Source organism: Aaosphaeria arxii (genome assembly GCF_010015735.1).
Source record: "Aaosphaeria arxii CBS 175.79 unplaced genomic scaffold BU24scaffold_9, whole genome shotgun sequence".
Classification (NCBI taxonomy): Eukaryota; Fungi; Ascomycota; class Dothideomycetes; order Pleosporales; genus Aaosphaeria; species Aaosphaeria arxii.
This window is the reverse complement of record NW_022983482.1, coordinates 877,895-898,676: the sequence shown is the minus strand read 5'-3', so window position 1 is coordinate 898,676 and position 20,782 is coordinate 877,895. Positions and strand designations below refer to the sequence as shown.

At 50.9% G+C, this 20,782-nt stretch overlaps 7 protein-coding genes across 7 annotated transcripts; 4 read left to right on the top strand and 3 right to left on the bottom strand.

The window, feature by feature from the left end:
- Positions 1-136: 136 nt before the first annotated feature.
- On the top strand, positions 137-1,090 carry BU24DRAFT_283455 (uncharacterized protein). The gene has a single exon (XM_033522747.1). It carries the CDS (start codon positions 371-373, stop codon positions 938-940), a length of 570 nt encoding a protein of 189 aa, XP_033379882.1. The 5' UTR covers positions 137-370; the 3' UTR covers positions 941-1,090.
- Positions 1,088-2,751, bottom strand: BU24DRAFT_283437 (G protein alpha subunit). Its single transcript, XM_033522746.1, has 5 exons — positions 2,445-2,751; positions 2,032-2,374; positions 1,535-1,947; positions 1,333-1,476; positions 1,088-1,279 (listed from the first exon to the last, which is right to left on the bottom strand). Exons 1-5 carry the CDS (start codon positions 2,560-2,562, stop codon positions 1,236-1,238), a joined length of 1,062 nt encoding a protein of 353 aa, XP_033379881.1. The 5' UTR covers positions 2,563-2,751; the 3' UTR covers positions 1,088-1,235.
- Positions 2,752-4,915: 2,164 nt separating this feature from the next.
- BU24DRAFT_283395 (uncharacterized protein) lies at positions 4,916-5,458 on the top strand. Its single transcript, XM_033522743.1, has one exon. It carries the CDS (start codon positions 5,096-5,098, stop codon positions 5,423-5,425), a length of 330 nt encoding a protein of 109 aa, XP_033379880.1. The 5' UTR covers positions 4,916-5,095; the 3' UTR covers positions 5,426-5,458.
- Positions 5,459-8,425: 2,967 nt separating this feature from the next.
- Positions 8,426-9,429, bottom strand: BU24DRAFT_283416 (uncharacterized protein). The gene has a single exon (XM_033522745.1). It carries the CDS (start codon positions 9,308-9,310, stop codon positions 8,798-8,800), a length of 513 nt encoding a protein of 170 aa, XP_033379879.1. The 5' UTR covers positions 9,311-9,429; the 3' UTR covers positions 8,426-8,797.
- Positions 9,430-12,427, top strand: BU24DRAFT_283411 (uncharacterized protein). The gene has a single exon (XM_033522744.1). It carries the CDS (start codon positions 9,549-9,551, stop codon positions 12,126-12,128), a length of 2,580 nt encoding a protein of 859 aa, XP_033379878.1. The 5' UTR covers positions 9,430-9,548; the 3' UTR covers positions 12,129-12,427.
- A 2,950-nt stretch (positions 12,428-15,377) lies between these two features.
- On the top strand, positions 15,378-18,373 carry BU24DRAFT_426622 (transketolase). Its single transcript, XM_033529018.1, has 6 exons — positions 15,378-15,549; positions 15,767-15,909; positions 16,246-16,330; positions 16,391-16,685; positions 16,751-18,111; positions 18,170-18,373. Exons 1-6 carry the CDS (start codon positions 15,496-15,498, stop codon positions 18,284-18,286), a joined length of 2,055 nt encoding a protein of 684 aa, XP_033379877.1. The 5' UTR covers positions 15,378-15,495; the 3' UTR covers positions 18,287-18,373.
- Positions 18,374-18,955: 582 nt separating this feature from the next.
- BU24DRAFT_486258 (uncharacterized protein) lies at positions 18,956-20,615 on the bottom strand (the record flags this gene model as incomplete). The annotated part of the gene is made up of 2 exons (XM_033533411.1): positions 18,956-20,253; positions 20,310-20,615. The coding sequence occupies 2 exons, from the start codon at positions 20,613-20,615 to the stop codon at positions 19,129-19,131; spliced, it is 1,431 nt and encodes a 476-aa protein (XP_033379876.1). The 3' UTR covers positions 18,956-19,128.
- Between the last annotated feature and the right edge of the window lie 167 nt (positions 20,616-20,782).

The window sequence follows — 20,782 nt, the reverse complement described above, 5'->3', positions numbered from 1 at the left end:
TTGCATTAGGAAAAGGAAGTGATGGAGAAGGGAAGGGTGACATCTAAAGATACGAAGTAGAAAGTGTGACATTGTAATTTCAAAGGCAAAGTTTACATTGACATTTTCACTAAGGATGATAGAATTGTTATTTTCTCTGATTATACAGGGCATTTTATGTTGCCTTTATCCTCCGTTGGAGAGGTGAGTGGGTGATGTGGAGGAAGGTACGGTTGGGCGTACTCATGTACGGACTAAGAACTATCGAATGTCGAAATTTTGGGTCGATGCAATCCATAGTTGCTATGAGATGGAGAAAGTGGGAGAGTGAGTCTGCCATGAATTGAGCCTACCCTTCGACCTGCTGCCTAGAATAGATACGAGTAGACAGATGCACTGCATATACGGGCATGGTTGCTCGACGTTTGATCCCTCCGAGATGATCAACAGGCCTATCCGCTCCGTCCTGGAGCCCTGTCGATGGTTTCGCAAAGCCGGTGCGAACCACCCCCGGAGGGTTTATATCGTTCGACATGGTTGGCTAAGGTTCCGATGGAGTGGACACGTCAGAGAAGATTACACTCGTGTCACCGAATTGTGCACCACCCCGTCACATGATGTAGAAGCAGGAGGGGCAAGAAGCCACAGAAGCTGCGTATTTGAGACAAGAATCATTTCACTACATATCTCAGCCTCGAGTGGTACACACAAGGACTGGGAGGGAGAAAAAGTACAGAGGGAGAGGGAGGAGAAAGAAGAGGAAAAACAGCCACGCCAAGTTACAGTAGATACGAGAGTTATTAGAGAGGAAAAAAAGGAGGCATCCCACTTGATCATCGCCAAAAGATTTGGTGGTAGTAGTAAGAATCCAGGAAGGAGGATGGTGTATGTTGTTGCGGTGTGCTTTGATGCACCTCTCCCCGGCTGCGGGAGGCGCCGATTCCCGTTAATACAAAAATAAAAAGGTAAGGAAAATGTCTTGTAAGAAGGGCGGCTTAAGTACCGCCTGCGATAGAAGAGGTGTTTTGAAGGTGAAAGCCCCAGCCCACAGCAGGGTATCAAAGAAGACTTTGGGCTTCGGTGCAGCCACTCAGCAGAACGCAGAAATATGGCGAAAGCAGGAAATAAAAGGGAAAACATTTTCACAACGCCGTGTATGAACATGGCGAAGATGCCGTCGTCAAAGACATGACATGCAACCCGTGACTCAATAACCCTTTGGTACGGTTCTTTGTCGTCCAAGCTCGGTTCTCCTTTTATATCAGACCGCACAGACGAAGGTTCTCTTGGATGATGATATCTGCAAACAATTAGTTCCAGTCGCTCGACAAGGGGAGGATGAGGATGGCGTACCGTTAACAGCAGCCATGACGAATCGAATTTGCATGGTATCTGTGGCGCATGTGAAATGAGTGTAGATCTGCTTGGTCTCATGTTGGTTGAGCGAGACGAATCGGTTGAGGATGTAGTCGCAAGCGGCTGCGTAGTCTGGGCCACCTATTTATTTTGGTTAGCAATCATCGCAGAAAAGTGAGAGGGAATGCGCGATACGTACCCTCGTAGTCGGGGAAGTAGTTCTTCATGGGGCTCACGGGAAGCTTCTCCTTAAACCTATCGATCTTGTTCAAAAACAGGATGATGGATGTCTTGACGAACCACCTGGAGTTGCAGATGGAGTCGAACAAGGTCAAGGCCTCCTGCATACGGTTGACGGTCTCATCTTCGAAGAGGAGCTGGTCGTACTCCGAGATGGCGACAAGGAAAAGGATGGTGGTGACGTTCTCGAAGCAGTGTATCCACTTCTTACGTTCTGATCGCTGGCCACCGACATCGAACATGCGATATGTGAGGTCTCCGATGATGAAAGTGGTCTCGGTGATACCGGTGGTCTTCACACGCGAGCGGAGGACATCCTGATCGTTGGGGATGTAGTCGGGTGCGGCAATGCGGTCAATGGAGTCGAAGTAGCTGTGTGGGTGTTAGTATTTGTAATCACGCGGGAACCGCAGCGACGCAGAGAAACACGGGAGAGGATCGAAGGGAGCGACATACTATTTGGCGGAGTCGTTAAGCTGGTACTCGCGCGATCGCTGGAAACACTGCTGGACACCGGCATCCTTCCACAGGACGGAGATGGCGTTGCCAACCTCCGGGGGTAGGCTGTCGCCCTCAATCTGGGCAGGCTGCATGAAGATGGTCTGGACGTGGTACTCGGCGCGCTGGTCGTCGAGAGGGAGCTCGAGCGACTCCATGGCCTCGAGGATGACGCGCATCGACTGGACGGTGTTGCTGAAGATGATCTCCTTGAACGACTCCCTCTCGTCGCGTGAGTAGCCACCCTCGTGGATGAGCTTCATCTGCTTGAGAATGGTGGACTTTCCAGATTCACCAGCACCTGCATCGCATTAGAAATGTTCTCATTGTGCGGCGTGTATGTCAACACAGAAGAAAGTAGTGTTACTGACCGAGAAGCAACATCTTGATCTCATTGCGCTGAAGCATCTTGTCGCGCTTGAGCTGATTCTCGATCTCCTCATTTCTTTGCTTTCCCTCCTTCTCCTCTGTGCTCATTCCGCAACCCATGATGACGGTAGGGGACGAATCCGACGATTAAGGCGAGGTATATGTGTATGTGATGAGGATGCGTTCAACCAGAATTGATGTGGTTGAAGGATTGACGGGACTGCTCGGGGGTGAACAGGCGTTAGGGGTAATAGACTAGGGAAGTTTAGGGTAAGTGGAGATTCCCGTCGAAAGGCCTGCCAACACGGAAATCTGCTGCACGGGAAATGTCAGTGATTACTCGCAGGGCGTGATTGTATTATGATGAGCGAATCAGTGAGTGAGCGAGCGATCGCGTGAGGATGTTGACGGTGGTGGAGGACGAAGAAGAGGAGGAGGAGGGTTATGGTGGAGAGTGAGGAGGTAGAGAAGTTCGGCAAGCAGTGGAAGAAAGAGCGAGGCTGGTGGCGCGCTTTTACCAATCCGAACCCGGGATTACTGCGGTGCTAAAGTGAAGGGGAGAGAGAGAGAGAGAGAGAGAGAGAGAGAGAGAGGAGGCGAGACGAAATGAGAAGCAGGAGAACGCCGCGAGGAATTGTCTAGTGTAAGAAGAAGTGATGAAGGGTAAAACTTACCAGGTATTAATTACAATATCCGTGAAGCAACAAAAGATGCAGGTGAAGGTGATAGGTAGGTGGGAGAGTGAGTGAGAGCGAGAGACGGAGTGATGAGGGTGAGGGTGAGGTAGAGGTAGAGAGTGAGAGGAGGGATGGTGAATGGTTGATGAAGGGGGGGACCGAAGGACTGTAAGGGTTGGGTTAGGGTAGGAGTAGGAGTAGGGGAGTAGGGGGGAGGAGGAGAGAGGAGAGTAAATTAGAGTAGGTAAGTAGGGGAATAGTATGAGAGTGGGAAAGTATACTAAACGTAGGCGTGTGCGTGCTAGGCAGGAAAAGGAAGAGGGAGAAGGATTTTGGGGATTTTGATTGATTGATTTGATTGAATTGATGGAGAGGGTGCGCAAAAGGTTACGAGGGTGTGTACCTCGTAGGGGGGCGGATACGACGAGGATACTGCTTCTAGTTCTGATGCGCCTGCTGGTGCTGCTGATGCACAAGCGGGTGTGGGTGGGTTCAAGGGCCCTTTGGCTGCTTCTGCTGCTGCTGCCGGCCGGTGCTGCAAGGTTTGGGGCATGAGATGGAACAGGACAGGTCAGGAAAGGAAAGGGTTTGGTGTTTGGCCTGGTCTGGGTGAACGGACGATTGTGGAGACTGAGGAGCCTAGGTTGACTGTAGACTGTAGGTAGGACATGATAGTGGACAGTGGAAGATGAGGATCAAGCGACCAAGCCGAAAGTTGTAACCATCTCCCATCTAGTGCCATCAAGTGTGAAAGTGGTGGACTTGCGGGCGTGGCGGCTGGAGGCTTGTGGGTTCAACATGGCGTTCTCGACGAGACCTAGAAACAACCAGAAACAGAGTCGCACAACAGCTATACTGTGTAGGTAGTATTATCACCTATCTATCGTGTATCAAACACCAGGAGCAGTGAGAAGAGTATCCATCAACTCTTTGAAAGACATCATCTTACATTATTATCATTCCTTCTAAGGATCAATAATGACCGGAAATAGAAGATGGAAAACCTGGTGATGATACTTTCTACTGTGTCAGGGTTTGGAGGGGGATGTGATGGAACGAAAGGGGAGAGATTATACGCTAATCCGAATCCATCTACCTGGGTGAAGCACTTGCAGGCTTGGGAGGGGGGGATCGAAGCGGAACTAACAGACTAGAAGAAAGAGACGACATGGAGATGCCTGGAAAGGAACGCAAAGACTTCCACGATGCTGAGGTACTATTGGGGGATGATTAAAGTTATGTACCTAGATTGAGCATTCACTTTGTGACGATGAATTTATTAATTGTACTTCGTAGAGCATAGAGATCCTTCAGCTGTACGTAGTACCAGGTACTGTGTATAGATAAAGCATAGAGTACGAGACAAACCGTAGCATGACCTGGGTACGGAGTAGAGTAGTTATTATCGTTATTGTCATGAATCGCAGTATGTATCACCTTCTATATTCCGTACTAACCAGATCATTATCATTTTTTGGTCGACATGTAGTTGCCATACGAGCAGCGACTTGTATCTACTTCTACTTCTATTGTATGTACATGTACATGCATACGCCATCTTTCGTACATACAAAGAGATGATTGAGCCCTGACTGTGGATGAATCCCAAGTCCATGGACGCCGTCTCTCCCCAGTACCGACTTCCCACAGACTACAAGTACAAGTACAAGTACAATTGACAACTCCTGGGTATTCCCAAGATGTCTAACTACCTAACTGGGTAGTTGGTTAGTCGGGATACTTATTCAAACTAGCCTCAACCCGGACTCTCCGCTAGCTACTCGTAACCTGCTGCTACTCCAAAATAGCGTTGCCATATCCGTGCCACTCGTCTCTCCTGCTCTTCTGTTCTCCTCTGTTTCGTCTCGCTTTCGCTCTTCATTAATCAACCATCATTATTGTTGGCAGCCAATTGTTCATGCGTAAAGAAAGCTAGCGAAGCATGACAAGAGACAGCACCTATCATACTTCATCGTATGACACAGACAGGGCAGGCCCCTGGAGCACATCGCTCTGTGTCTCTCTTGTCTCTGAGTACCGAGTACAATACCATATCACGACATCAGGACCTGAGTTTACAGTCCGCCATGATGCTACTGCCAATAAGTCTACGTACCTACGGAGTATTGATCTATTTATTACCCACTCTACTCCGTATTTACGGGAATACAATCTATACATCTCACTATCTAGTCCACCGCGGTCGTATCTTCCATCTATTTAGTTCCTCATCTACGAACATCATCACTGCCATTATTATTCTTGTCAAGGCATGCGCCATTATCAATTACTTACCAATACACTGACATCTCAGGTCTGAACTGAATTCTCCGCCTCAACTTCAATATCAGTTCGGCTTTTCTCTTTTTGCCCTACGGAGTCCATTCTTCCCTACTCTCCGTCATCAGTTCCTGTTCCTGGCCGGGTGACATGCTTCTCCTGCTGCAATCACGGCGGGACCCGCCTGTTCGCGCTGCGACTAGCTGTTCCTGATGTTCGTCTAACTGCATACCCAAGCCATTCCTTCGCTCACCGTAACCTGCACTCGCTTGCTTTGATTGCCGCCAATGGCTCAACTTTTCCAGGGCGATCATTACGTCTGCCCATCGGTCGTGAATTCCCCTTTCAACTCCCGCCCATAATTGTGCATCTCCATATTTCAACTTCCAACGTTGATCCTCCGTGTCTACCGGTGTTGTACTCGTACAGCGCAGGTATCTACGACACCGCTTCTTCTTCTTCTTCTTCTTCTTCTTCTTCTTCTTCTTCTTCTTCTTCTTCTTCTTCTCTCCTCAACCCACCTCCAGTGTCCATCTTCCACCGCCAGTCGCTCCAGCAAACCGTCAAAGACACTGTTGCACCTGTCTCTAGACTCTGACACGGCAGCTACCCTTCTGTCCTACTGTCTGACTGTCCCACCGTACACCCCCCACCCGGCCCATCACTTCTGGGTGCTCATCCGGCCCTTTTAGCCCTGACTAGCAATTCTCTTCTAGAACTCCTGTAGAAAGAAAATAAAATAGGGGGCCGCATCGAATAGAGAGCCTGAGCGTTGGGGCCATGGGCCACGGCCTGTCCAACTGGCCTATTGCACCGTACCCTGCCCTGCTCGGCTTTGGGATAGGGGGCCCATGGCCAGATTGAAACGCACTCACGCTGTGTTTCCATATGGGTTTGATGATCGCGGGTTGTGGCCACGCCATGTCCATCATTGAGGTGACCGGCAGGCCACACCCCGGAGTAACACGTAATATCCATCGCTACTCCTGCTGTTCAACCTCCCAACGCCCATCACCCCACAAGCACTTCGGTTTCAGCAGAACCTCAACGCCCTGCAGCCGCTACAGAAGCCGCCACTCGTTGTCTCTCCGCCAACCGCACGGCGGCCCTCAACCGAAGAAAGGGAGGGATCACCTGCATACCGCATCCGGCTTCTTCTCCTTTAGGACTAGCTCAGTAGGCCGGTCTGTGATCCATCAAAGTCTCTAACAATCGCCTCTTCATCTCCCCGACTCGCCATGCGTTGCGCTTTACCAGTAGGGATCCAATCATCGCCACCGTCGGCTCATGCATTTCAGTAAAGAAAAATTGTTCATCCCTTAGTTATCGTTCCCCTGACGATAGCAACAATCCGATGAACTGTTTCGTGGAACGATCCAATACCAATACGTCTCTCACTTCAATATCAGTGTCTTCACGATATCGCTCATTAATTATTGGGAAGGTTGATTGCAGTACGGAGTACTCATGGCCTTTTCCCCACCCAAAGGTCGAACGCAGGGTCCGAACACGCCAAAAGAAATTATGCAATACCAATAATGCGAAAAGAAAAATTACATGCCCGTAATAGCTCAAAAAGGCCCGGATAGGATGCCCATTTTCCCACGTCGTCTCGGCCGCCAAACATTCCCATTTCCATCCGCGTCGTGCTTCCGAGCAGAGATTGCAGCCCCTTTCGAAGACGCTGCCACTCCTGCCATGAGAGTAAGGTCCAGATCCACATCGTCACTTGGTCGAGTCAGGCCCTACGGCACGATCGACGCCTCCAGCACGTGGAAGGTGGATCTCGCCGCAGGTTCCTAAAATGCCTCCGCTCCCTAGGCACGCTTGCTGCCATGATCACCAACTATCACAATAATCATGCTCTTCCTTCACGAGCTACTGAAGCTATTACAAGTAGAACAATTCGTATTCTTAGCTGGAGGTCGAGCCTTCATGCCTGTAGGCTGTCTGTATCCCGCAGTTCTCCTATCCGGATCTGCAATGCGCCATTTCGATCGTGAACATCATTTGGAGGTCGCAATTTGCCCCTGTCTATGGGGTCTTGTCATCAATAGCGTTTGGATGGACGGCCTTATATCAGCTTGAGGGGTTCTTGAGTAGTTAGCTTAAGCTGTGGGATTGCTTTTTCAGGAATACTAGAAAACGCAGCGTTTTCCTTGTCTACTGAGATAGCCGGACAATTTCCACCATCCACTATTGTCAAGCCTGCGCCCATATGCGACAACGTTGGCAACAGACGTTGTACCAAACAATGTCTGAACGTTATTGAAAGAGCCTCACACAATACTCCGTACTTCGTACCTATGAACAGAACTTCCATATCCAAGTTCCCGTACCTAGTTTGTATACGCTAAACACGATTCTTTCTACGGCACAGTGCCATCATGAAGACCCTCAATGGCCGGGAATTTCATTTTCGTCCATAGATTGCAATTGTTGAATGAATTGGCATTGTCCATTCTCGACTTCCGTAGCACAGCACACATGTACCCTGTACATACGAAAATGCTGAAAAGTCTCGGACTTGGCCCATGCGCCGCATCTACGCCATCCGCCATGTCCATGTACAGCGATAATTTGACATCCTTCTAGACCATTGCACTGGAAGATTGCGCACAGTAGTGTCCAACCTAAAGATACGGATGGGATCATTGTACAACTACGGAGCAGTATGTGCTTGAATGGCGCAATGGTTTTGACTAATCTCTCTCCACAGTACTTCGTACTCTCGGAATTTTAGATGAGCTTCCTCTCTTTCCCACTACAAAGTATACTGCTCGCGCATTGCATGTCCGTGGCGTCTGCGGAGAGTTTTGCTGTTCTATTTTGTTTTGTTTATCTCCACAGGGCGAAGTAGTTCCCAGCGCCATCCATCTCACTTGCCTACGCTGCGTGGCCGCATCTGTTAATCGATCAAGCAACGACGGGTACGGAGTCGTCCCGCTCCATCCCACTAAGCCTCTTCGGACCTTTTCGAGCGACTCGATTGGGACAGTCGGCCAAGTGGCTGACCAGATTCACCAGAGGTGGATTTATTCCGAGTGCATCATTGGAGCGAGATGCGAACCTTTCGGTTGTTCGAATGGAGGATCTCGGTTGAAATCTCACTTTATTGTTTCTAAACTTGAGATCTGGGTAACCCTGGGCAATGCGGGTGTGGGAGGGCTGAGCAATCGATAAGCTCCCGTTTGGGTCGCATGGTGCATGTCAGCCGCATATGTGTGCAGGATGGGTCGACGGGTAAACTGAAGGTTCTCACGCCCAAACGGACAGTCCCGCCCGCGCCTCTTGTATGAACGATCAGTTTGTAGTTTGAGTATGAGGCACCGTGGCGTGAGAGAGAGCATGATTACTCTACTTGAGATTGGGCTTCCATATCTTCAGGCAATGCTCCATCAGGCTACGGAGAAGAACACGGCGGTGCTACGAGAACGAGAAGCAGGACGAAGACAGAGAATGACACTGGATGGTACGAGAACGGTATCGCACGACAGCACGATAATGATAGGTTCAGATTGCAACGGGGCAACGTACAGAACGTAGGCCAAGGTGCGTGAGGTGCCTGGACGACAGTCAATTGATGCTCGCGTGTTGGTGGGAAACAATAATAGGTCGGTTGAGTGGTCGGCGCTTAGGTACGTGTCCCAATCGCGGATAGCGCCTATTGTCTGCCAGCGCCTACAACCACACTCTTGCATCACCAACACCATACAGCGCTCGAGATTTTGGCGACGCGCTCCAAACCACTCTCCGAGCGCTAACATCTCATGCCAATGGCTTCGAGAGTATTCGCGAGGCGACGCCTCGGCGCGTGCCCGAGCATACCTCTGACGATACCCAAAGGACTGTGTCCTGGTACATATGGCCCAGCAACCATCCACTTTGTTCAACCCCATCAAAACAATCATATGAGCGCCTACGGCTTTACGAATTTCCTTTGAATTCCGTCCTTCAATTTCCTTTCCTATCTGCGTCACGCTGCTGTTGATCGGGAGCGCATTTCCTTTTCCTGATTTACTTTCCTAGATGATGCATTCATAGATTTCCAATCTGTCAGTCACTTCATTCCATTTCCATAGCATCCGTCGCAGGCTTCATCGCCATCCGGAGTATGCTGCTTACTATCTGCAAAGTTCCTGTACAAATATGCTTCTCAGCCACTTCAAACGGCTATGCACATTATTTCCTACTCTAATAGCATCAACCACGCCGCAATCTTCCGTTCTAAACACATCTTCTCCGTCCCCGCTTCCGAGTCCCATCCAGCGTGCCGTGCCTGCATGTGCACAGCCATGCGTTCAGGCCTCACTTTTGGCACGCTTCCCTCTGGCATGTACCTCACCATTCAACCTCAACTGTCTGTGCTCGCGTTATAGTATTGCCGGAGAAGCACTCGGCGAGGTAGCCCTCGGATGCATATACTCCTCTTGCCCTACCGTCGATAGCCAGGCTGCCTCAGCATATGCCATCTGTCTTGGACAAAAGGACGCCGTCGTACCTACTCAAAGTGCATTGACTATTGTTGCAACAAGCACTATCCCATCTACCTCTTCGATCACAGGTCTACCTACTACTATTGCTACACAAACCCTCTCGACGCCTACCACTCGTCCTTCCTCCATCCCTCCCTCTGGCGTCGTGGACACTGACTCAGTATCTTCCATGCCACCCGCATCATCTCCCACTCAGACGGCAGCAGAAAGCCAAGTACAAAGCCAGTCTCCAAGGACGATGAAGCCAGCTCAGATTGCTGGCCTTGCCGTGGCTGCCGCCGCCGTCTTCATCCTTGCCATCGGTCTCATGGCTTTGAGCATCTTCCTAAGGAGACGAAGGGAGCGGAAGAACGATGGAGATGGCTTGGAAAAGGGCAGTGGGCAATCTGAAGGTGGTCCAAGTCCGTTCGCTGGTTACGTACCTCACACTCCAGCACCCATCCAGTCAAGTTACCCTCCAAGGTCAATGCCTCAAGACAATCGAAGACCATGGACAAACCCAAGGAAGAACCAGAGGACGCACCAGGAAGGATTCACCAATGCCAATCCGTCACGGCCTAGGCCTCAGCGGAAGAATGCAGACCAGAACCTCCAACTTTACGCCATGCAGACACTCCCCAACACTGACCGAAGGCCTCCTACGAAGCCGAGCTTGAACAAGCCATTTCCTAAAATTAACACCAACCACAACTTTTCGTCGAACAGGGTGGATTCACCCCAATCTCTTTCATCTGCAGCCCCCATTGGGGTCGCCATAAGTGCCGAGTTGCCGGCCGACTCGGTATTTTCTAATTCTAGCAGGGCAAGGCAGGAACCGGCGAGCGGTCAAGCAGTGTCGACTCTGAAGGCTCCGGAGGTTGCTAGTCGACGCCCTGACAGTACACTCACGCAGCACACTGTCTTCGAAGAAGATGAAGAAGCAATCCGCCGAAGATCCTCGATACTGCTACCGACGCCTCCCATGCCTGTCCCGCCCATACGCTCTTTACAACCCTCACGGCCTCATGTTAGCCCAGCCAGCTCTTCTTCCTCCAGACAGCCGGGCCTTTCCTTAAACATTCCCGTCCGGCACTCGATCTCGAACATCGAGCGAATAGTACCGGCGAAGATAAAGTCTAATACACATCTCCCATCACCACCGCCTGCGATCATACCACTTGCCCCTCCCATCCGTCTTTCTCCCGTCCGCGACCGTTCCGTATCTGGGACCACGGGTCGATCGACACGAAGCAACAGCAGCAACAACGACGTCCCGGACTACTACTTCGGAGACGTCTCGCCGAGGCGTGCGACGCCGAACGCAAGTCCAGCACCAAGCACCATCAGCCGAGGCAAGCAGCCAGTCAAGACATCTTCAAACCTCCGACCCAAGACATCCATGAGCACTGTGTCTCGAGCGACATCGCGAGCCTCACTCAGCCACCGGGACTCCATGTCTTCGCAGACGTCCTTCGAGTCGATTGATGGAAACGATCCAACCCCAGAAGAAGACGACGAGGATGACAACTACAACAAGCAACTCGCGTCCGACAGCAAACTCTCCCCCGTCGCCGAGTCCCCAATCTCCAACCTCCGGTACCCAAAGGTACCACGCGCCTCGAACCAGCTCGTCCCCCGCAGCCCTCGCAGTCCCAAGAGCCCCCACAGCCTGCAAAGCCTAGACAGTCCCCGACGCTCAACTCCCCTCGTCCTGAACAGCGTCGGCAGCGGTAACAACCCATCCACCGCTACTACCATCATCAAGGAGCCCTCCGCCCTCCTCGTCAAGCGCCGCGGCGAAGGCGAAGCCCTAAACCTGGGCCGTCAGCTCCAAATGGACAGTCCCAAGCGCACCGAAGTCCGAAACTACATGCGCGGCTACCGGCGCCAACTCCGCAACTCAAGTGTGCAAGAGAGCTGGAGCGCCGCGTCCAAAGCCATCGACGACGACGACCTTCATCCGAGAGGCAGGACAGCGGCACGCGTGCAGAGCGGACAATGGCCAAAAAGTCCCGCAATGTACGACGCCGATGCCGTCCAGCCCTTCCATGCAAACCGCGCGCGGGATCAGAACTACCCTCGACAACACGCACACGCGGCGGCGGTGGCGGACGCGGCGACAGCGGCGCTCAAGAGTCCGCTATGGGTTCCGAGGCTCACGCCCACGCGCAAGGGCGACGACTTGTTTATCGCTGTGTCGTACTCTAAGAAGGCTGGCGATGGTGCCTCTCAGCAACCGTCGCAGCAGCAGTAGAAAGCGGTGGAGGTGACTTGGTAGGAGCCGTGGTACTATGTTTTTGTTTCATTCCTTTACAGATACCCCATGTTCGCACTCATTTATATACACATATACATACATATATGTTCATGTATACACTTACACATATCTCTCCTTTTTTGGGATAAAAGAACTCTCTCAGTCTTTCACGGCCTACATGTCATATATCTCATAACTTTCCTTCCTCCCTATATCTTTATCTTAACCTTCTTGTCATTACATTCCCTTTATTATATTTTACAATCTTTCCGTCTCATCTTTATTCCATTTAACTTGACTTCACACGTCTATCTGTTCATCAAATTGCCTCTGTCTCTTTTCTTTCCCAAGAAGATACCCCAGACATTTTCCTTTTTCCTCAGTGCATAAGTATCTGATACTCGCATCAACGCTTTTCATATTGTTATCTTGTATTTGCCTTTCTTTTTTTGCAAAGGAGATGTGTATGATACGATACGAAACGCATAGGGGATGAGGTGCATCGATTGACGGATTGGGTGGGATAAAATTGATTGATAGTATGTATCGATACGAGAGACAGATGGCGATGAAATATCAAAGAAATGCATAAATTCATATAACGATGCCAATCTGATTTTGTGGTGAATTAATTGCTCGGTTGATAGATTTGATATTTATGACGATTACAATACGAAAAAGGGAAGTAAAAGTATAAAAATTGATTGAGAAGCAAAGAATTGAGCAAACTGCACGAGGACCGTTGATTTATAAACTGACTGATGGATAGAACTTATTAATATTATTTATTTTTCTACTTCTTACTGATACTAAGTATTCTTATGAGATATTTCTTTCCAATATGGGGAGAATTGGTAAGGCCATTCACAATTACTTGATTGGGTAAGAAATTGTACATTTCCCATCGAACGCAGCGTGTCACGGATCAATAATTGAGCGGTGCCCGAGGGAGGCAGTCGGTGTTACAGACAGGTCTGAGCCTCTTCGTTGAGGGTTGGTACTCGAATGGTGTGCTGGGCTTGGCGATCGGACCCTTGATTACTTAGGTATGCTTTTCTTTCCCTTTTCTTCTGGACCCGCTCGTTCGGCAATCAAGACCCTCGAGGCGGCGGAAAAATACAATCCCCTAACCTAACAGCGTGGTGGGAGGGCAGGCCAGGCCAGGGCAGATGGTTACCCGGTGGGACATTTGGCGTGCGTTGCGTTATCTACCAAGGCGACGGGAAGCTTTTTTTTTGCCTCCTCCGGGCGATTGAGCTCCGCCCGGTATCGCGGGGCAGAGAGGAAAAGTTTGTTGAGTGTTTTTTTTTTCTTCTCTTTACTTTCTTTTATGACCGCATCTATCTATTCAATCATATATGGGTTTTTGTTCAAATTGACCTACCGTTACCAAGTAATTGCCTGCCTGGTAATATCTATTGTTCGCATGAATGGTAAATTCGCTTTGTCCAAACAAACATGTTGTTGCGACGGCCGTGGAGATAGACGGATAATCCTCTGCGGCCCCACGTGGCGGCGGATTTTGCCCTCTGTCGTCCTGAAGGAGGAAGTGGAAGATTGTTCTAGTCGTCTGATGGGGGTTTCGCAGGTATCCGGTGGTTGAGAATCACCCTACCCGCGCTAGCCAACTGCTATCATCGGTGGAACAAGTCGACGAGACACGCGAGAGTTGAGGGCGCGCCAGGTAAACAGCAAATCCGTTACGTCGTTGTTGGCGGAGTCCTTCTCCGTCCCGGCCGAGAAGACCGTTGCTGAGGAGAAGAAGCAAAGAAGAGGAAAAGGAAGAAGAAGAGAAAAGGCGAGGAGAGATTAACGATCGCTCCGCTCAAGTAGTAGAGGGAACATTCGTCATGATCAATGAATTGGATAAATGACGCTGGCTTCTCTCCATGTCCACGACGTAATTAGTCGAAAAGAGGAAGTCATCTTGAAGGTAACATAGGCGATTCTGAGTAAGAGACAGTCAGGCTCGACCAAGCAGTACTACTGCGCGGGGTTACAAGATGACGGGCAGAAAGTAGCGCGTATTGTTATACACAGTAATCAGAGCAATGCCCTAAAAAGAAGAGCGACACCTGGGGGCGTCGGCGTCGGCGCGGAAGGTTGACGGCTGCGTTGCGTTGCGCTGTCGATTGAATGTGTCTAATGGCCGTGTAGTAAGCGGAAGATGAGGCTTATTCATACAGCGATTGGTCAGGTACCCCAGCGGGATTCGCTACTATCTTGGACCGGTCGTCTTGAAGGATTAGTCGCGATGATGTGAAACTTTCGTTAGAGGGTGCAACATGTACTGAAGAGAATCCTCGAGGGGGTGAAATTGCCCGCAAATGCAAAGAAGGATACTGGTGTATCCGCGTGTGCGTGTGGAAGTATTCAGTCAATTGTGGCGAACTGTTGAGTACTGCGTATATGTCAAGTTCAGAGCCAAGATACGAATGAATACTCGTAGCTTCGCATATTGGAACGGCAATCAGTTGTTCATTATTGTGTATGCCTTCAAGTTGCTAGATGTAGCGTTGCTATGGTAGCTGCCGAGATGATACTCGTACATGCCGGTAGTAATCATCATGCTCGTCCTCCTTGGCCATTTGACCCCTTATGTAAAGGTGCCGAGTGGATTGAGTGATACGTATTCATTAGTAATGCTGGGTGAAGATAGTTTAATGATGGAAGAGGAAGGGGTTTTTCTGTTTTGATGGGGAGCTTGTGCGGACGGACTGCAGTTAATGGGCGGGGATTACGCCACGCCACGACAGAGAACAGCAAAGGCCGCGGCGTTAGATGCTGATAGAGAAAAGTAATGGGGGTGGGAGAAGGTGCTTGTGCCTTGTTCATAGGCGGGTAACGTGTAAGGGTGTGTTTAGAGTGGAGAGAGTTACGGAGCTGGCGGTACTCGTAACAATAATGGAGGAGGGGACATGACGAAAGAGTAGCAAGGGTGGGGAGGGTTGGAGAGGCACCAGAGGCTCACTCAGTCGTAGAGAGCGAACATCTAAGCAAGTGAAAGCAACTAAGCAACCCAAATTGGATAGAAGAGGTACGTGAACAGGTCTGGAAGTAGTCGTAATGAGGTGTAGATGTAGATGTAAGCTGTAAGTGTAGTGGTAGAGAGTAGAGTGTATGTACTGTGTAGAGTGAGGTAGAGAGTGTATGGTTACCCCACCATGCACCCAATCCCATAGTAGAGTACCCATTAATTTGTTCCGCCCTAAGAAAACATCCCACCCTCTCTCCGTCTGCCTCTCCTTCCTCTGTTACAGCCTCCGTTTCTCTACAAAACCCAATTCCTCCTCCCACCTCTTCCTCTTTTTTCCTTCCTCTCTTCTCCCTTCAATTCACTCTTCCCACTTCACATCTGCCCATCATGCCTTACGGAAAGATTGATGAGCTCGCCATTGCCACCATCCGAACCCTCGCGGTATGTCTTCTCCCTCCCACCTTCCCATTACTTTCCCATGTCTGTCTGTCGGCTTCTGCCCCGCCCACCGCCGCAATCGGCAGCAAGCAACGATGGCGACAGGACAGGCAGAAGGCAGTAGATCAGACCAGCAGTGGCATACAGCTTCAATTTACAGTCTCTTCACAACTGTGATCACCTCTGCCCACCTCAATCGCTGACGTTATAACTCCTACAGGTCGATGCTGTCTCTAAGGCTAACTCTGGCCACCCTGGTGCGCCCATGGGCATGGCTCCCGTCTCTCACGTTCTTTTCAACAAGTTCATGACCTTCAACCCAAAGAACCCCAACTGGGTTAACCGCGATCGTTTCGTTCTCTCGTACGTTGTCACTTTTCCTCTCCTCACCTTTCTATTGTCCTGTTTCTACATTCGCCGCTGTATTCCATCCCTCACATTGTACGCAATGCAATGACGAGTGCGGACCGCGGTGGGCTACGTAACAATCTTGAAACGTTATCCGCGGGGAATCTTCGCGGCAATAGGACAAATCTGCTCTGCACAATTTTCTAGCTCTCCCAGGACCCTGATGTCATGGGAGTGACTTTTTGTGGACCTGGCCCGCAATTCTGTACTTTCTGCCTCCCTGCGGCTCAACTTGTCTTTCTGCAATATCGGCGTAGAGGTTTGCTATGGATTTTGCTAACTTTCACATAGCAACGGTCACGGATGCATGCTCCAATATGTGCTCCTCCACCTTTTCGGCTATGACTTGAGCATGGACGACTTGAAGAGCTTCCGAGTACGTTTCAGCCGCCTCCTCGCAGTATTTTTTGAGTGACATTTGCTAATTGCCTCACAGCAAGTCGACTCCAAGACTCCCGGTCACCCCGAGGCCCACGACACCCCCGGAATCGAGGTCACCACTGGTCCTCTCGGTCAGGGTATCGCCAACGCCGTCGGTCTTGCCATTGCCCAGAAGCACACCGCTGGTGTCTTCAACAAGCCCGGCTACGACCTCATCAACAACTACACATACTGCTTCTTCGGTGATGGCTGCGCCATGGAGGGTGTTGCCAGCGAGGCTGCGTCCACTGCCGGTCACTTGCAGCTCGGCAACTTGATTGCCATCTACGATGACAACCACATCTCCATTGGTTAGTATTGACCCGGTTACACGTCGGCTTTTGAAACGAACAATAGACTGACCCTAATTTTGCAGACGGTGACACCAACGTCGCATTCACTGAGGATGTCCTCAAGCGATTCGAGGCCTACGGCTGGCACACTCTCCACGTCGAGAAGGGTGACGACGACCTCGAGGCCATCGAGGCCGCCATTGCAGAGGCCAAGAAGGTCACTGACAAGCCCACCGTCATCAAGCTCACCACCACTATTGGTTACGGATCCAAGCTCCAGGGCACTCACGGTGTCCACGGCAACCCCCTCAAGCCCGACGATGTCAAGCACGTCAAGTCCCTCTTCGGTTTCGACCCCGAGAAGTTCTTCGTTGTACCCCAGGAGGTGTACGACTTGTACCACGAGCACGCCGCCGCTGGTGCCGCTGCTGAGCAGGAGTGGAACACCCTCTTCGAGAAGTACGGAAAGGAGTACCCCGATCTTCACAAGGACTTGGCCCGTCGTTTGAGGGGCGACCTCCCCGAGGGCTGGGAGAAAAAGCTTCCCGTCTACACCACCAGCGACCCCGCCATTGCTTCCAGAAAGCTCTCCGAGGCCGTTCTCGAGGCCATCCACGACGCTGTTCCCGAGCTGCTCTCTGGATCTGCTGACTTGACTGGCTCCAACAACACCATCTGGAAGGGTGCTGTCGACTTCCAGCCCCCCAGCACCGGCCTCGGTGACTGGTCTGGCCGTTACCTCAGGTACGGTGTCCGCGAGCACGGTATGGGTGCCATCATGAACGGTCTTGCCGCATACGGCACTGTCATCCCCGCCGCCGGTACTTTCTTGAACTTCGTCTCCTACGCCGCCGGTGCCATCCGTCTCTCCGCCCTCTCTCACGCGCGTGTCATCTGGATCGCTACCCACGACTCCATCGGTCTTGGTGAGGATGGCCCCACCCATCAGCCCATCGAGACCCTCGCTCACTTCCGTGCCCTCCCCAACGCCATGGTCTGGCGCCCTGCCGACGGAAACGAGACCTCTGCTGCCTACTACATGGCTCTCACCTCCAGGGAGACCCCCTCCATCATTGCCCTCACCCGCCAAAACCTCCCTCAATTGTCGTGCTCGACTCTCGAGCGTGCCATCAAGGGTGGATACGTCGCTCTCGAGGACAAGGATGCTCAGATCACCCTTGTCTCCACCGGTTCCGAGGTTTGCATCGCCCTCGAGGCCGTCGAGACCCTCAAGGCCCAGGGCATCAAGGCCCGTGTTGTCTCCATGCCCTGCACGGAGGTCTTCGACGCCCAGTCCAAGGAGTACAAGCTCTCCGTCATCCCCGATGGCATTCCCTCTCTCTCCATTGAGGTCATGACCACTCTCGGATGGGAGAAGTACTCTCACGAGCAGTTCGGTCTCAACAGGTTCGGTGCTTCCGGTCCTTACAAGGATGTCTACAAGGTATGTACACACCGTCCTCGGTATTCTCGCTCGCAATTGCTAATGTGTCGATCTACAGAAATTCGAGTTCACTCCTGAGGGCATCGCCAAGCGCGCCGCCGCCACCGTCGACTTCTGGAAGGATGTCAAGCCCATCCGTTCCCCCGTCAACCGTGCCTTCCAGCAGCTCATCTAGATTACGTATACCATTGCAAGGGGAGAAAAATCGGACACTTTGGGATAGCTTTTTATCGGGGATTCATTGGGAATTATATCTCCAAACGCCGGGCGTTTTTTAATCAAAGAGTTTAGTGGAACGAATATCAAGTGTTCAACATCATCTGTTGAATAACTGAATGATATAAATGAAATACGAATTAAATGTTATAGAAACTTTCCATCAGCATGTTTTGTTTTGAATTTTTGATATGGTGACTTCCTATGGAATAAGACAATCAGTTCTCACCCACGCTTCAATTGCATTCGTGGTTCCCGTATAGCTTTCCTCGCTCTGCATAGTGTATGTCTTTTTGCGGATGGCCCTCGAGACGAGACGCACCCTCGACTCTTTCTCGCTTATTGCTCGTCCACCGTGTCGAACGCGCGACGCCCCCAATCGCACCGCAACTGCAATCGCTTTAGTATAAATACATTGATTGATAGGGCCGTTGTTCAAATTTCTTACAGTGCATGACTAAAATGGTTTAACGATTGTCTGATGGGAAGATGTAACACATTCTATCGAGACTACTTTTCTTTTTTATTTGTTTGTATTTGATATAGTTAGTTGTGTTAAATATTACTACATTAGGATACGCCACTAATAAGTGTAATGTTCCAGACATATATTTATTGTCGATGGATGTTTTCGTTTTGAGCTTTGTTTTCCACTTTTTGCGAAATGATTTCATGTGGTAAGTGACAGATGACAATGTCCCATCAGCTGGGCTGTGATATACTTCGAGATCCTGATCTTCACTTCTCCTCTTTTCCTTTGACTTGACTGCAAGGCAAGCAACGAAGAGGCATGATTCTGCCTCAGGGTCGGACTGTCCACACGCACAATCTACCAACATCATTACTGAATGCAAAGCCCCAGGAGAGGCGTATGAACATCAATCGATGCTCTAAGTACGTTAGCCCAGCCAGGTCCATAGCGACCAGTTGGTCCGCGGTGCGGCCCAACAATTGCTCCCACGCATCGGCCGATAGTATCAGCTTGCCGCTTGCTAGGTTGCCCGTCTCGTCGATGATGGGTCCCAGGATCTTTGGGTTGACTCTGAGATTCATACTTTGCTTGCACTGCTGGCAGTCGGCGACAATGGCGTTGGCGTACAGCGGGATCCCGCAGCACTCTGTGCTCATGAGCATCCTGCGCTTGAAGTAGGTGACGATGTTGAGCTGGGTGATGAGCGCAGAGATCCAACCCGTGAATGTCGAGGTGGGGTTTGCACGAGCCCATTCGTCGACGTCCGCCAGGGAGAAGAGGATCTGGAGAGCGGACGATTCGGCGTCGTCGCATAGTCCGGATGGAAAGGTGGGATTGATGTGCTCCTTCTTCATGAGCCGTTGTGCGAAGCAACGGAGCCAATTGACGTCGGCTAGGTCGGGATCTATGTCGAGGCGGGTGCTGGCGTTCATGCTGAGCTTCGCGATGCTGTCGATTCGCCAGCCTGGACTGGAGATGAGGAGAACGGTCTGGGATGGCTGCCAGCGGGAGGTGGAATGGCAGGCTGCGCCGTAGAGTGTCAACGATACTTCCGCGGTATCGTCGAATAGTCTGAGACCTACGACTTCGCAGGGTGAGCCGTTCTTGCCGGTGAATCGCTTGCGCACCCCGATGCTTTTGATGCATGCTATGACTTTGCAGTCTTCGATGTCGTAGGCACCGTTGGTGAAATCTTTCAGTGTCACTAGGCCTGGGAGCACTTGACTGTCCTTGCAGCCATATGGCCTCTTACACATGAGTCCATCATCACTGTTGTCATGGAACATTATATGACATTTCCGCTCGCGCTCCGGGAAGATTGAGGCATAGAGAGGTGCACAGCTCGCACTGGGAGTGAGAGGACTTCCTTGACTATGTGACAGGTGGAATGCGTATACAGTCACGAGTTGACCCATGTGCACCTGATACTCCGTGGATGCGTACCAGAGACCGACCTGGGAGGTACATCAATCAATTACTCGAAAGGTTCAAGTAGGAAGGCATATCTTACCAATATACATCCAGTGTCGTCGCCCACTAAGATTTTCAAGCAGCCTTTCGCTGCTCTCTGGTTCTTGCTGTTCCTTACCGAGTCGTAGATGTTGACGACTCGCCCCATGAAGGTGACAAACCGAGGCCCCGGCTGTAATTGACCAATATCGAAGTCGATGTAGTCTTCGGTTGGGGTCCACTGTGCTGATGGGGGTGCTTGGTTGATGGCGTTGGCGATTTCCTCAGCAGTGAAGCCATCCCCAGCTGCTGATTTAGATGGCGACGAACTGTAGTAAGATTGAATTGATGGAGTAGATAGTGGCATATTGTGAATGAAGATAAAAAGTTGGGTGATGGAGAATGGAGGTTGGACTTGACAATGTTGATATCTTTTTGTGGTCGACATTGGCGGTGAGGAAGGAGCGATGGGTGGTTCGCATTTTCGCGCCATACAGCAGAGCGAACTCAGGAAACACGTTCATAAAAGGAATA

Coding starts and splice junctions, on each gene's coding strand:
- BU24DRAFT_283455 (XM_033522747.1), top strand. CDS start 371: ATGCACTGCATATACGGGCATGGTTGCTCGACGTTTGATCCCTCCGAG.
- BU24DRAFT_283437 (XM_033522746.1), bottom strand. CDS start 2,562: ATGGGTTGCGGAATGAGCACAGAGGAGAAGGAGGGAAAGCAAAGAAAT. Junction 1,477..1,534: donor CTACTTCCCCGACTACGAGG/GTACGTATCGCG, acceptor CAAAATAAATAG/GTGGCCCAGACTACGCAGCC. Junction 1,280..1,332: donor CGTCATGGCTGCTGTTAACG/GTACGCCATCCT, acceptor AATTGTTTGCAG/ATATCATCATCCAAGAGAAC.
- BU24DRAFT_283395 (XM_033522743.1), top strand. CDS start 5,096: ATGACACAGACAGGGCAGGCCCCTGGAGCACATCGCTCTGTGTCTCTC.
- BU24DRAFT_283416 (XM_033522745.1), bottom strand. CDS start 9,310: ATGATTGTTTTGATGGGGTTGAACAAAGTGGATGGTTGCTGGGCCATA.
- BU24DRAFT_283411 (XM_033522744.1), top strand. CDS start 9,549: ATGCTTCTCAGCCACTTCAAACGGCTATGCACATTATTTCCTACTCTA.
- BU24DRAFT_426622 (XM_033529018.1), top strand. CDS start 15,496: ATGCCTTACGGAAAGATTGATGAGCTCGCCATTGCCACCATCCGAACC. Junction 15,910..16,245: donor CGCGATCGTTTCGTTCTCTC/GTACGTTGTCAC, acceptor ACTTTCACATAG/CAACGGTCACGGATGCATGC. Junction 18,112..18,169: donor CTTACAAGGATGTCTACAAG/GTATGTACACAC, acceptor GTCGATCTACAG/AAATTCGAGTTCACTCCTGA.